Raw genomic sequence first — 14,017 nt, forward strand, 5'->3', positions numbered from 1 at the left:
TTAACTCATTTAATCTTCACAACAACCCCGTGAGGCATGGTCTATACCTAGGAGGTATGGTCATGGCTATCGCACATTTTGCTAATACCCTTCCCACATACTACACTGTAAGATCCTTAAGAGTAGGGTATTTTTCTGTCTTGTTCACAACTGTGTGCACAGGCACCGCTTGCTGCACTGTAGGTACTGAATAGATACTGGCGAAACACAGGAGTGGATACGGGCATACTGTGTATCAGACAACGTCCCGGGCCCTAAGCATCCCCAGAGAGCCTCACCCACAGTCCAAGGAACTTAAATCAATCCAGTTTCCCTGACAGGATAGAATGAAGGAGTTTAGAGAGAATCTTCATTTATCAAGAAGATTTTAAAAATCAAATGAACACAGACTTACTCGGGACCTCGTTCCACCAACCCTACCCCTAACCAGCACTTCTGCCTGTGATTTTTCAATGACCTGGCTCCTTCCTGTAGCGTGTGTGGTGTGTGTGTGTGCACGCGTTTTAACTGATAAAAATATCTGTTTCACCCTGGAGAGGAATATGTTGATCTTGCTAAAGTAATAGGATATAACTTTCTTGCTTTTCTCGATAAAATCCTAGGTGAAATATTAGCCAATATAGACACAAATCCTTTTTTCTGGGGTGAACAGAGTGTATTGAACCCATGAGTCCAAATAGTTTCTAATAACCTATGGAGTCCACTCAGCTACAAAAGGAGTCCAGAGTTATTTTAAAATACATTTTAAGTTCTAAAAACAGAAGAGAAATCCACTAATCCTACCCACTTCATATATCACGACTCTGTAAATTAATTTACAGTAGCAACATAAAAATTCTTTCTATTAACCCCCAAAAGGGTTGGCACCCTAGCTTCCAACGCCTCTGCCCAAGGAGGCCTGTTCTCCAGTCCTCTTTGTGTCTCGCTGTCCTGGAAGCCAAAGCCCTATGTCCACCATTCCATGTACTCTAGAGCACATCCCACACACCTCTACCAGCAGACGTACTGGGGTTTGGTTGACTATGTGGTATGATGAACTTAACATCCTCTCTGGCCCTGCTTTGGCAGCTACGTGGAATAAAGAGGAGGTACCAGGAGTGGTCGTGGTTAGACCATCCTCTAATGATAAACAGAACCTCTAGAAAATTTCCAAGACAAAGCAGTCCTCCAAGCGAGATCTCTGAAGGTGAAGGCCTTCTACGGAAACAGCAATGTACAAGAAGCACAACTCCTTTGCCACTCGGCTTCAGTTAAAGAGAAACATCTGCCTTGTTATCATTTGGGAGGTGGGTGGGCACCGCAGGCAGGCAGGCAGGCAGGGGAAGCCTGAATGTGGACAGGGGCCAGGAACAAAGCCATCAGATCATCGAAATCCACTGAGACCATGAAACCTACTTTGGCAAGGAAAAAATGTTTACTCACTTACAAATTCCCATGATCTTTAGCAAAACAACTGCCTTTCCTTTCATTTCCAGCAAAACATGTGATGTTTAGAGGGGAAGAGGCTGTGTCGTCCAGCTCGTCCTTTACACTTCAAAATAATTTTATAGCTCCTGAGTTTTCTTTCATAAAACGTCAAGGTTTCATCCCCTCTTCTGTTTCCCTCCCTCCCTTTGCTTTTTCTCCTTTTGTCTATAATGTCATTATTTCACCCCACAGGAAAACGGAAAGTTCAGGGCAGAGTCAGAAAAGCGTCTTTAAAACATACTGTAAAAAGTAGAAAACTATTCTTTTCCATTAAGGTTCCAGTAAGGGCCCCAGAGTCTTAGGAAAATGGTTCCTTTATTATTCAAAGAGGACGATGGGTTTAGATGACTACGTACAAGTTGTCTGAGGCCTAAGACTCCAACAGAAACAATAGAGAATCTTCATTTATCAAGAGAATTAAAAAAAAAAAAAATCAAGTGAATACAAATTTTTTCTGAGCCCAGCAAGTGGGCTGTTACTACTGGATTTTATAGATGGGACAAGTGAGGGGGCCTTATGTCACTTGCCCAGAGCACAGCAAATCAGACGGTTGAGCCTTGATTAAACCGGGGCTATGTGCCTATAAGCCTGGCACTCTTTTTATTCAATACTATACCACGTTACCCCCCAGCCCCTCAGCAGAGGCTATGTCTTAATATTGATGTAGCCAACTTCTCCCCGAGGATCAGGGTTCACAGTGTTCTCCATGTGGACCAAACACCAAGATGACGGTCCATCTCATCTCTGTTCTGTTCCGGTGATTTACCACATCCTTCCTTTAACCCCATCCCACTCCTTGGTCAAGAAGCCCATGCACACACGCACACGTGCACACACCATCTGCCAAGGAACTTAGAAGCATGACTTCTTATGTCTCTCTGCAATTCAAAACTCAAACCAAAATAAACCATACTTTTATTAATTTTTTAACCAACGATATCTTCATCCATTTAGCCTCACCCACCTTTAAAAACTGATTTCATCTCATTTACGTTGGGTCTGCCTCACATCTCTGATAGAAGCCAATACCTTAAAGTTATCCATTTATCTACCATACTGCGGGTGCCTCTGTTTGGATTTAGCTGTCAACACCTCACACATGTGAAATCAATTTGTGTGATATTAATGTAAACATTGTGCATTACAAACTGGTGGACATTTTATTGTTCTAACAGGAAAAACAGACAAAATGTTTGCAGGTGTGTGTTTTCTCTACAGCACAGACAATAACACACTATAAATGACAGTATGTGTTTTACAAAAGGATCATCACATTATAAAAAGAGGTAAAAGTAAGGTGGGGGGCTGTCAGAGAATGTCTTATGCTAGCAGGTTCTGACAGGACAGTGGGGGGCGGGAATTACACGTAGGGTAAAGATTTTTATGAAAAAAAATTGCCATTCGTAATGTCACTTTCCCCTCATTGTTAGTATAACCTCGTTTCCTAATTGCATGTGCAAGACAACCAGTTTTCATAATGCTTTAGTGCGGAGTCCATTGCTTTAGTTTTAAAAATAGTCAACTCTCTTGTGCTAAGAAAACAGCACATTGCCTTTCAGAGCATTGTAACTGACAAGATGGAAGAATGCGGGCAGGATGCTGAGGCTGAAGCTTTTCAATCACCTAACATTAATACGATTCAATTTATGCTTATGTCATAGGTTTAGACATTGTGCTGCAGTGTAAGCAAGGAAGGGACTTGAATAAAATACACTGAAGAAAGCAGATGGTATGCTATCAAAACCCTTCAAGCCTAAAATAACCTTTCCCAAGTAAGGAGAATAGTTAATTAAAACCAGGATATATTTACTCTATGCTGAATATCTCAATGTAAATAAAAATCAAAATGACACTACTGTCATGTGGGACTAAATGATGAAATTTCATCTATTCTCTTTTTCTTTCATAGTTTCTAATCAAACTTTTCATTAAACAGCTTCATAAAATTCCATGGAGAATTTATTTACAGGGACTCGTTGCAGATTTAAAAGCCTTACTTTTATTGTTCAATTAAATTTGTTATTCAGTGGACGACATTAAAACAATGGGAAAGGGGTGGGGTGTCTGAGCAGTTGGGCAAGGTGGTCATACGAGCAAAGTCCATTTTCAGAGATGAACCTGGGGAATGGGAGTAAGCTGGATGGCACACAGAGGAAACGAGGGGACATCCCTGCTCGAGAAAGCAAGCCCAGATCCGTTCCAAAGCCACGGCCTGGGTTTGTCCCAGCCCGGGTCCACCGACTCACATTCATGTCCTACTGGTAGAGGGGGCATCAGGCCATTTATAAATCCCACCCAGAGAGCATGGCCTCCTGAGGGTGATGACTAAGGGCAAACAAATCTAAGAGAGACCAACAGCTGACCCAGGGCAAAGGCAGCCATTCCTAATGGAGTCTGGACCTGAATTTTAAATGATCTAGGTATTTCTAAAACTTTTCTAATAACCTCTCTCCCTGTTTTTACTTTTTAAAAATTTTAATTGGAGTATAGTTGATTTACAACGTGGTGTTAGTTTCAGGCGTACAGCAAAGTGAATCAGTTATGCATATACATGTATCCACTCTTTTTTTTTTTTTTTTTTTAAGATTCTTTTCCCATATAGGCCATTACAGAGTGTTGAGTAGAGTTCCCTGTGCTATACAGCAGGTTCTTATTAGTTATCTATTTTACATATAGCACTGTGTATATGTCAATCCCAATCTCCCAATTTATCCCTCCCCTTCCCGCCGCTTCTCCCTATTTTTAAAAACCAGATCCAGCTCTGCCTTTTCCATGAGGCTTTCCCTGACCCCTCGCCATGACATGACCATCTTTTCCAGCCAGGCCATCTGCATGCCCCCAGCTCACTGTGAAATGCCTACTGCACGTGCCTTCTACAGCACTCACCCAATACTTCATCACTGACTTTCCTGTAACATGAGTTAACCTTTCAGGTGCGTTAATCCTGTCTTCCCCAATTAGATTTTAAATCCTCAAAACAAGCAAGGACTGTGTTTTATTTATCTTTGGAACACTCCCTCCCACCCTCACTCCGTAACCCCATTTAATAAAAGAAAGCAAAAGATATATTAGTTAATAAAATAAACATTATTTAATCATAGGAAAGCAGACACTGTCCTTTCAAGAAGGACCTTGGAGGTATTTTATGGCAATTTATGAATTTCATGTGTCAAAGGCGTAGCTGCTAAATGCTATGCACTCTTTGCCATCAGCTCCACCATTCATCCACCTGGTGATATGGCTAATAAAATTTGATTTTTACAGCCTAGGCATACTGTTACCTAAATTACATTTGACCAATTACTGAAGTCACCAAACGTGTGGTACAGAATATATACTGTGCAGAAAATTCATCTGTGGGCCCCCCGGCACTCACGGTAATCTGACAGAAGTGTTTCAGTCATCTGGCAGTGTTTAATATTAGGAACATTTGTTTAATGCCAGTCACTAATTAAATTTATGTTCTTCCACCAACTGTTGGTTGGAGAAATCCAACCCCGCGTTTCAACAAACCCTTTAACCCATGTTGATTTCAAATATAACCAGTTGGAGGTTTAAAAGGAATTTCTCTGGAAATTGAGATGTATGACCAGAAGTGCAAGGTGAGGGAGGGATGTTGGTGAACGTGTTCAAATTGGGTCAGAATAAGCTTTTTTTCTGTTCACTTACTAAAATGAAACCCTGTAAGAAGTCCCAACTATTTGAAGTATAAACTTAACTAAAAAAATCTGATATTCTAATTTTTAGACTAGCCATCTAGAAGCTCTTTAAAGGTACCTTTATTTCAAAAGAAAGCTTCCACTTTAAGAGGCTGGAGAAGAAAAACAGCATTAAAATTAGCTATACCAGAAGAAAATTCCGGAAAACATTCAAAAGTCAGATGCTTGTGTTTGTGAGAACATTTAAAACTAATTTAGTAACTCTTAAACAACCATTGTGATCGCTGTTAAACTGGAACTTCTATTACCAATTCTAGATACAACAGCTTTGAAACTCCATGACTAATAACTCTTAAATTAGCCAAAAAGGTTAAAACATTTTTTCATTATATTACACGTGAAACTCTAATTTTGAATACTCTTAAATGAGGGAAAGCATTTTTTCAGTTCTCTTTTGTTTCAGGAATTTAGAGACCTCTTGAGCAGCAAGCAGGACAGAGAAACCCTTTGTCCTGGGAGTAGGGGCTAGAGATGAAAAACTCAAAAGAGAAGTATTGAAAAGGGAAGATTTATAAATGTTGATCTGAAAAGAGAGTATGTTTTAAAAATGTATTAGATACATTCATCTACTTAAATAAAAAGGTTATTTGAACATTAAGAACGATAAGAAAATCATAACTTGCATAAACACTATTACTCTCTTATAGACCGATAAGCCAGAGTTGTGAAAGGCACCTGGAAAAAGTTTGTAACAACAAAAAAAGTCATGTCTAATAAACTTAGGTCCCCTTCCTCTCTTTTCTCCCTTCGTTCTTGGATCAAGATGAGCCATCTGGTCACCCTACCCTCATCTGCCCACACACCTACTACTTACAATACCCCCGCAGCACCTCCAGGGCTGCTGGAGTCGTGAACAATCAGACTGGAGAGGCCACCGTGGACCCCCAAACCACGGTGAGGCCTGTAATGGCTGAGCAGAATAATCTGAACCTGAATAATCCGCAAAATTAGGCATCCTCGGAAAGACATTACCCAACAGAATCAAGGAATGTTCTGCCCCAAGGGACCCCATCATACTCTCTAGGCCAGGGGTCTCCACTGCATCTGCACTCAGATACCCACATGGGGGCCAGCACAGCTCAGTCATCACCCCGCTCACTCTACGGTGGTGATTCCCAGAGAAGGGAGAGGGTGAGAGTTGGGGGTGCCTTTGCCTCTGTAAGTATAGGAACTGCCAGGCGACACGTGTACTACGATGACGCGCCCCCAGGGTATTCTGATGTCCCTGCCCAGCCTATTGAGAACCACCGATATGATCCAGTCTCTTCAAGAAGGAGATGAGAAAGTGAAGATGTGAGAGATGTGATTTTATCTCGCCTCCAGTCTTTCACAGCATCATGAAAGGTCTCCTAAACTTAGGATGTGATCTCTTCTCTTCCTTCCTTTCTATCTACAGAGATCTCATGACCAATCAGCTGAACAGAGATGCAGATACAGATATGTGTGCACATACCCATCTTTGATGGGCACAGTGTATAAAGATATAGGCATATGACAAAATTAAGGGGCATGGGGATCTATTATCTATCTATATCTATCTATCTATCTATATCTATTTACCTTATGATACTGAAGTGGTTAAACTGGTGTGTTTCTTTTTAAACTGGCGAATTTTTATAGCTCCTTATACCACTGAAAAGGAAGTGATCAGTTAAATGAAAAAAATCAGTATCTGAATAGCCGAACCCTTTTAAGAAGCAACTAGCATAAAAGCTTCCTGTCCTATGAAGTCCAATTTCAAGGTTGACCAAGCAACTCCAGACTCTGTCTTGAACAACAAATTCTAAAGAATAATCCTGGGCCCTGGTACACACAGGCTGCCAAGGTGGCAATGACGTCTTATGCCGCAATCACTGGGGGGAGGGGAGGGGTGGGTGGCACACAGGGCTTGTCAAAGTAAGCCCCGTTCCCCATCGCTGCTCTTCACAAGAACTGAAAACAGCCAAACACACACGCACAAGTTTCATGTAGGAAAAAAAAAAAAAAAAGACTCACCAAACTCATCGCATATGCTCTCATTTTCTATGAGAGTTGGGTGGTCAAAGGTGTCCCGACAGTACAGGATCTGAGGGTTCTTGCTGACCACCGCGATGCCCCCCAGGGCCAACGCAAACTGGTCCGTGAGAATGGAAGACGGATTATCCTGGATGCGTTTCAGCATCGAGCGGTAGCGGCAGTACTGAGGGTAGCTGAGAACTATCACGTTCGTTTCTTCCTCGTCCTCCCCTAGACAAACGAGAAAACACTTCCATTACCCTTTTCCCTCCAACAGAGAACTGTCGTGGCCCTGGCATCATTTCAATGAGCACCTCTGGTTTTGTACTAAAAACAGAGTCTTCAAAAAGACTCTTGCATCAGTTCATCTTCAGCACAGTTCGGCTACTGCCAGCATCCTCTCAGCACCATCACCCCTCCAGCTCCATGAAAAAGCCTCAGGCAGAGAAAAGGAAAAGAGTGGGATGGATAACCCCACAGACACATTAAGCAATGTTTAGGTCACCGGCAAGCAGCAGAACCAGAAAACTGTCTTGAAAGAATCTGATGTATATATACATTTTAAGCATTAAAGGCATCACCGTAGGAAAAAAATCAGAATTTTGTTGAGCTTCTTTATACTTCTTTCCACAGTTTGGTATTGCTTTTATTTTGGATTATGTCATCTTTCAGCGCTTAAAGCCCCTGTAAAGGTCATCTGGCCCCAGAGCGATGTCTGTGGGTCTGAAGAACATCGTCATCTGCTCTGGTGGTTGTTAGTTTTGCTCAATGAATATTTCTCATTCTCTCTATAGTCCTGTGGAAAGGCCGTACTTCCCTGCCCATTGAGGACAAACGGCTGTGTGACTCGTTCTGGCCAATGAAATATGACAGTAGTGGGCGGCTACTTTAAGAGCCAGTGTACCATGGACCACACTCTCTCCCTCCCTCTGTTCTGGACATCTGTAATGTTTCAGACAGTGGCTACTCTGCCAGTCTTGGTCTTGAGTGAGGATAACACAGAGCAAAGCCCCTGGTTGGTCCTAAATGGATGTATAAACGTAAGCACTTGTTGTTTCAAGTGAGACTGTGATTTGGAGGTTGTTTTTGCAGCGTGATCTATCTCAATGTGACTGATACATCCACCTTCCCCGCCCTCCCCCCAACCCATACCCCCTATCTTCTAACGTTTCTCAAATCCATCTGGTAACTTAGCACAACGCAGAGGACCACACTGAGAGGACTCCCCAGGCATCTCTGTGAGAGCTCCATCAGAACCAACTTAACTCAGGAGAACGTTTCAGCAACTTTAATGAAACTCCCTCTTACAATGATCTTAATGCTTATTTACACCTCACCATATTAAGCGCTCATTTACAAAACCCAGGTTCTGCGTGGATGAATCCTTCCTTCATCTTAAGCTTGAGAAATGGCACCCCCTCCCTTTGTTATCCTGCCACCTGCAAAACATCAAGCTGAATTTAGGCTCCATGACCCAGTTTGCCATCACTCTCTATAACCACATCATCAGGGCGTTTGTAAGCAATTCCCAGATATGTCAGTTGCTTATCCAAAGGGAAAACACTCAATATTTCAAGCCTTTACCATGCTGCAGGGAACTGCACAAAACAGTTGTTAAGGATACCAACACTGTCGTGGCCATCTGGTAACCAGTGGGAGACGAATGAGTAAGGACGGAACGTAATGATGGGACATAACCAGTACCAAAGGAAGGTGTGCATGTGACCTTTTCAGATAGGAGGCCATTACCCAGATGTATTTCTAATTATGTTCACTTAGTTCCTCAGGCTGGAGGCTTCTTCGAGAATGGAGACGTTTAGCTGCTTTCCAGATGACATCTTTTAACGGTTTACGTTGCTTAGACTCCCGCCTGGCTTGTGGGTAGCCACTTCATCAGCTGGCACACTTAATTAAAAGGAAATATGTCTACACTGAAAGCAAGTCCCCCGTGAAAAGTAGTTCTGAGATGCTGATCTATGTCCCAAGACATGCCAATTTGAGATTTTTACAGTAGATCAAGACACTAGTTCACACTTTGGGTTCAAATCTGTGCTTTCTAGAGAGTTAAAGCAAAAAAATGTTTTAGTGGAAATATCTACCTAACATCATCAGAACTCCAGAGTGTCTAAGTACTATTGGAAGAAGCAGCCCATAATGTGTCAATTGCATCATTACACTCTATTTGTCCAGGATGACCAAGATTTCTCCAAGATCGTCCAAGATGAGAGACAGGGGTATAAACATGAACCCTCAGGACTTATTTCAGCATGCTCAGCCCCTAATGCCATCTCCTGTACATAGTAAATACTGTTCAAATATCCGTTGATTCCAAATCTCTTGGCTTTCTGTAATGGGTGGGGGGTGGCAGGAAGCTGTACTAGTTTCTCCAAGAATTCTTGAATGAAATGGAGAAAGTCATGCTTCTCAGGCTGAATAAAGGTGAAAAAATGAATGCTTCAGAGTTAGTTTTATAGCAGAAGATGTCACCTGGACTCATGGGACCACCTCACTTCCTTCCTATCCCTTCATTCTCCTTCTGTTTTTCTCTGACCATTTTTCGTGATGATGCCATCTCTAGTTTCTTCTTAATTTTCTATTCTGGATGAAATCAGCCCCCTGGCTACGTTCTGTGCTTAGAAATAACTTTTTTTTTTTTTTTTTTTTTTTACTCCACCTCATCCTTCAACCATTTATCCCTCTTTCATCATGCAGTTTCTAAAACACTAACCAAAACATGTGGTCCTTCTCTTTCTGATGGAAAAAAAATGGCAAATTCCCTCTGACCCCAAGTCATGGAAACACATGCTATGATGTCCATTCATTCTGGAGATAGTATCTCTAAGAATGTTCCCAGGACCGCCCGCATCAGAATCACATAGCGGGGTGTAAAGAGGCAGACTCTGGGGCCCCAATGAGAACCTCTGACTCAGAATCCCTAAGGTTGGGGCCCAGAAATTTATATTTTTAACAAGCTCCCAGGTAGTTCATGCACATTAAACTTTGAAAACACTACCTGAGTTTTACTTACAGTTATTTATTCAGTTGGGCTTTGATCTCTCTCCTCTCTCTCTATATCTATATACATTTTTTTTTCTTTTTTTCCTGTTTTCAGGTATATGCTTCTATCCAAAACCCCAATGTACCTGAAACAGAATACAGGACCAAATTCCCTTCTCCTTGCCACTTTCCCAGGACTGTTACAGGTATCACAGAAGACAGCAAATGTAAAAAAGCTCTCTTAACCAAAAATATGAGGAACTGAGGAACTGTTTTCTTGTTTAGGAAGCAGAGCAAAAACACGAGTGCAATTTCTGGTGCTAATAAAAAAACATTAAAATTTACAAAGGCCTTTCACATAGCATATCTTTTGTTTGTTTGTTTCTCACAACAACCCTATTAGCATGACAACCTGTTTATTAATATTCCCTGACTTAGAGATGGGAAAGTTGAGGTTCAGACACCCAAGTGACTAGTCCAGGATCTCAAAGAACTAGAAAGTGATGGAGGTGAGACTATAACCCAATCTTTTAACTCCAAGTTTGATGAGCTTTTCATTATGACAAAATGTCACTAATAATAATAATAATAATAATAACAACATTCCTTAGGGTAATATCTTGATTTCTTTTCCCATATGGGTGTGGCTGAAATAAAATATTTTTCCTTTGACATATGATTATTATTGTTGTTGTTATTGCTGTGGAAGAGATTTAACTAATTTACAATATTAGGGATGAGGATGGTGGCCTTGATCAAGTAAAATAGGAGACATCCGTTTCATCAAGAACTGTTGAATTCAGCCAGTTATAAGCCAGAATTCTTCTACTCTGGTTAAGGTGACGTGTCCTTATTTTGGAACACTGAAATTCCCATCGTAACGATTTAACATTATTGACACACCTTTCATGTTTATCAACTTTCTACTTTCTATCCACATGATAGGAAATAAAGTCAACTCTAGGCTGTGCAAGCCTAGAACTCCTGCCCCTCACTGAGAGGTTAGAGGCATAGCTGGGACCTGGTCTAATGTGGCAGTGCTTATTGATTCCAAAAAAAAAAAATAATTATAACTTTGTTGCTTATTAGCAGAACCATCCATTTGGACCAGAATTTTGGCACTGTTTGGACAGAGGCAAATTTCCAACCTTTCAACTAGATATTCCCAGAGGAGCTGCCTTTAATATTTACAAAAGCAGAGAAAGTCCATGAGACCCTCAGGACTCCTGTGAAGAGGTTAACAAGCATTCTAGGTGAGAGTCAGGAGAAAATCCAGAGTAAAGGTGAGATCTGGAAGAACCAACAATTCATCTAGGTCAAAGTTTCCCTGAGTGAAGATACCCTGGATCTCTTCTTTGGAGTTTAGGCAGAAGTTTCTTGAACCGAAGAAACTTTTTTTTTTTTTTTTTTTCAAGACAAAGTGTGGTCACCTTAATATGAAAGGTATGTACAAGAGAGTACAAAACTGAGTTTGGAAGAGCTTTCCAGGTCTAAAATTCTATGATCCTATAACTTCCTCCTAAGCCTTTGCATTAACTTCTTCCTGATACAGCTACAAAAATATTAAATTGTTCAACAGCTGTCATATTTTATTTTGCCCTAGTACATTAAGAAACAAATAAAGCCAAACAACCTTTCAAGAATTCTTAAATTCCTCAGCTACTTCTTTCCTCCTATGCATTTCATACACACACAAACAAATACTCCTATGCAAAGTTACGCATGAAACAAGGGCTGACAGTAAACACTGTGTAGGACATCTCCCCCTGCCCAATTCATAATAGGTCTAGCGGATAAATCTAAGAATGAATAAAGAGTGGATAAATTGCACATTTGTTTAGCAAGAGACAAACAACGTGTTCCTGGAACAAAGATTTTCTTTCAGCCACACCCACATAGGAAAAGAAATCAAAGTATTACCCTAAGGAATCTTTCTCCAACACACTCTAGTTGGTTGGGTTATATACACATTACTTGATTTCTGTCAACAGAAAATGACCAGCAATAAATTACTGGTACCAAAGACTGAAATTTCAAACCATAATTATGATATTCTATTAAAACGTCATCCTGTTCCTCAAGTCCCCCTCCACCAAAAAAAAAGTGTGCCTATTTTAAAATGAAATATTCAAAGGGAATAAGAGTCCCCAAATTACTAAACCTTATTTCTACTTCAGTGAAAAGAACTTTGCCTATTAAAAGTTAATACCTAAAGTACACTGCTTGTAATGCTCAACCAAAATTACTCTAATCCTGCACTTATATCATAATTACACGTTTTGTTAACCTCTCTCAATGTCAATTTTTCACTTATTTATATGTTTTCAAAGTCCAAAACAGAATTCCACTGAGAAACTGTAATTATAACGTGAGACTCCACCCAAGCTTTTCAAACAGTAACTGTATACCATTGCTTTAATCCTCAGCGTTGGGCTGGGAGCGGGGAGAAGGTGGGGGGAGATGGTAAGAGCAGGCATTCATTCTGAATAGCACGTTGCTCAAGTCGTCTTTGTAAAAAGAGAGATGCATGAAATAGCAAACACAATGAATTAATGGAGCATTGACTTTCAAATATCCATAATGCTATTTTTTTTAAATAGATAATGGTGGCCAAATGCACAGAAGGCTGAAAACATAAATTCCGGAGGAGAAATTTGCTTTTATCTCTTACACAACAATTTAGAAATGTAACTTTCTTTTTCATTCTGTGGGGAGGAGGGAAGGCTTGTTTCGGAAACATCACACTATTATGCTTACTGAAAACCACTATAATCTATTTCTAACATCACAGTAAGCTTAAAAAAAAAAACAAAAAAAACTTAAAAAAACCCTCGCACCAGGATTTTATAGAGCCTGGTGGAAAAAGTACGCATGTTCCTTCCTGCACCTAATTACCTCAACTGAAAAATCTGCCAAGTATTTTGCCCTTTAGTTATCTTAATCGTATTAGGGCAAATGCATTTGGATGCCAATAGAAACAAACATTTAAAGATTTTCACTTAAAAGATTCCAAATATGTATGAAGGTTATGTTTGAGACACAATGTCCCTAGTCCTTCAAAGATGATATACAGTGTTCTTTTTTTTTTCCCCAAGCAAATATGAATTTGCTCATGTTATAAAACTTGATGTCTAGTTTTGAGACAATTTAAGTAAAATAATGTCAATATGAGAGGCTCTTACAATGATTTATGCTTCTTTCTGTTACTTTATTACATTAGACATTCCTTTCTCAAAGCTTTATACTTTTCACTGTGCTCCTAGCAACGACCCAAGGCAAAGCATCAACTTTATATACCTGGCACCATTCCAATTCTTACTGCTATTGACAATTATATTGAAGTTTCCACTTAATTGCTACTCTGTTGTGACACTGAATATTTGTCATAATTAGGCATTTCCTATTTTCCATCCATTCATTTTTGATTATTACTGAAAATGAAATTTTTTTATTCCAGAAAACCTAAGCATGAAAATTCTACAGATAAGAGTAGCTACAGCTGTTACTATCATTACCAACATTGTAACATGCAGCAAAAAAAAAAAAAAAAAAGAAAAAAAAAAGAAAAGAATATAATTTCTCGGAAGGTAATTTTCCTTTCAGTCTAAGTGCTCTTATTCATCTTACAGTTACTCAATGATTTCCTGTTCTAATTACAGGACATTATACAGAAAGACGTTTGTAAAAGGAAAATGCAGCAGTGCATATGACTTAAATGGCCTGAATTGGTTGAAAGTGTTTAAAATTCACAGTTGTACATTAACTTTATCAATTCCTGATTACAATTCTGTGTAAACGTGTAATGTGTCCCTACATCTCTCATAAGGCAGTCAACCTAG

The 14,017-nt window shown here is 40.0% G+C and overlaps 1 protein-coding gene across 3 annotated transcripts in view; it reads right to left on the minus strand.

Annotated features, from left to right (window-relative positions):
* Positions 1 to 14,017, minus strand: part of ARID5B (AT-rich interaction domain 5B) — a 188,714-nt gene that overhangs the window by 89,037 nt on the left and 85,660 nt on the right. For all 3 annotated transcript variants that reach the window (XM_082425505.1, XM_082425506.1, XM_082425507.1), the window contains one exon: positions 7,182 to 7,412. In XM_082425505.1, coding sequence (XP_082281631.1) covers positions 7,182 to 7,412 — 231 coding nt within the window. The remainder of the gene's footprint in view (positions 1 to 7,181; positions 7,413 to 14,017) is intronic.

The sequence above is a fragment of the Balaenoptera physalus genome, assembly GCF_965194825.1.
Source record: "Balaenoptera physalus genome assembly, chromosome: 14".
Classification (NCBI taxonomy): domain Eukaryota; kingdom Metazoa; phylum Chordata; class Mammalia; order Artiodactyla; family Balaenopteridae; genus Balaenoptera; species Balaenoptera physalus.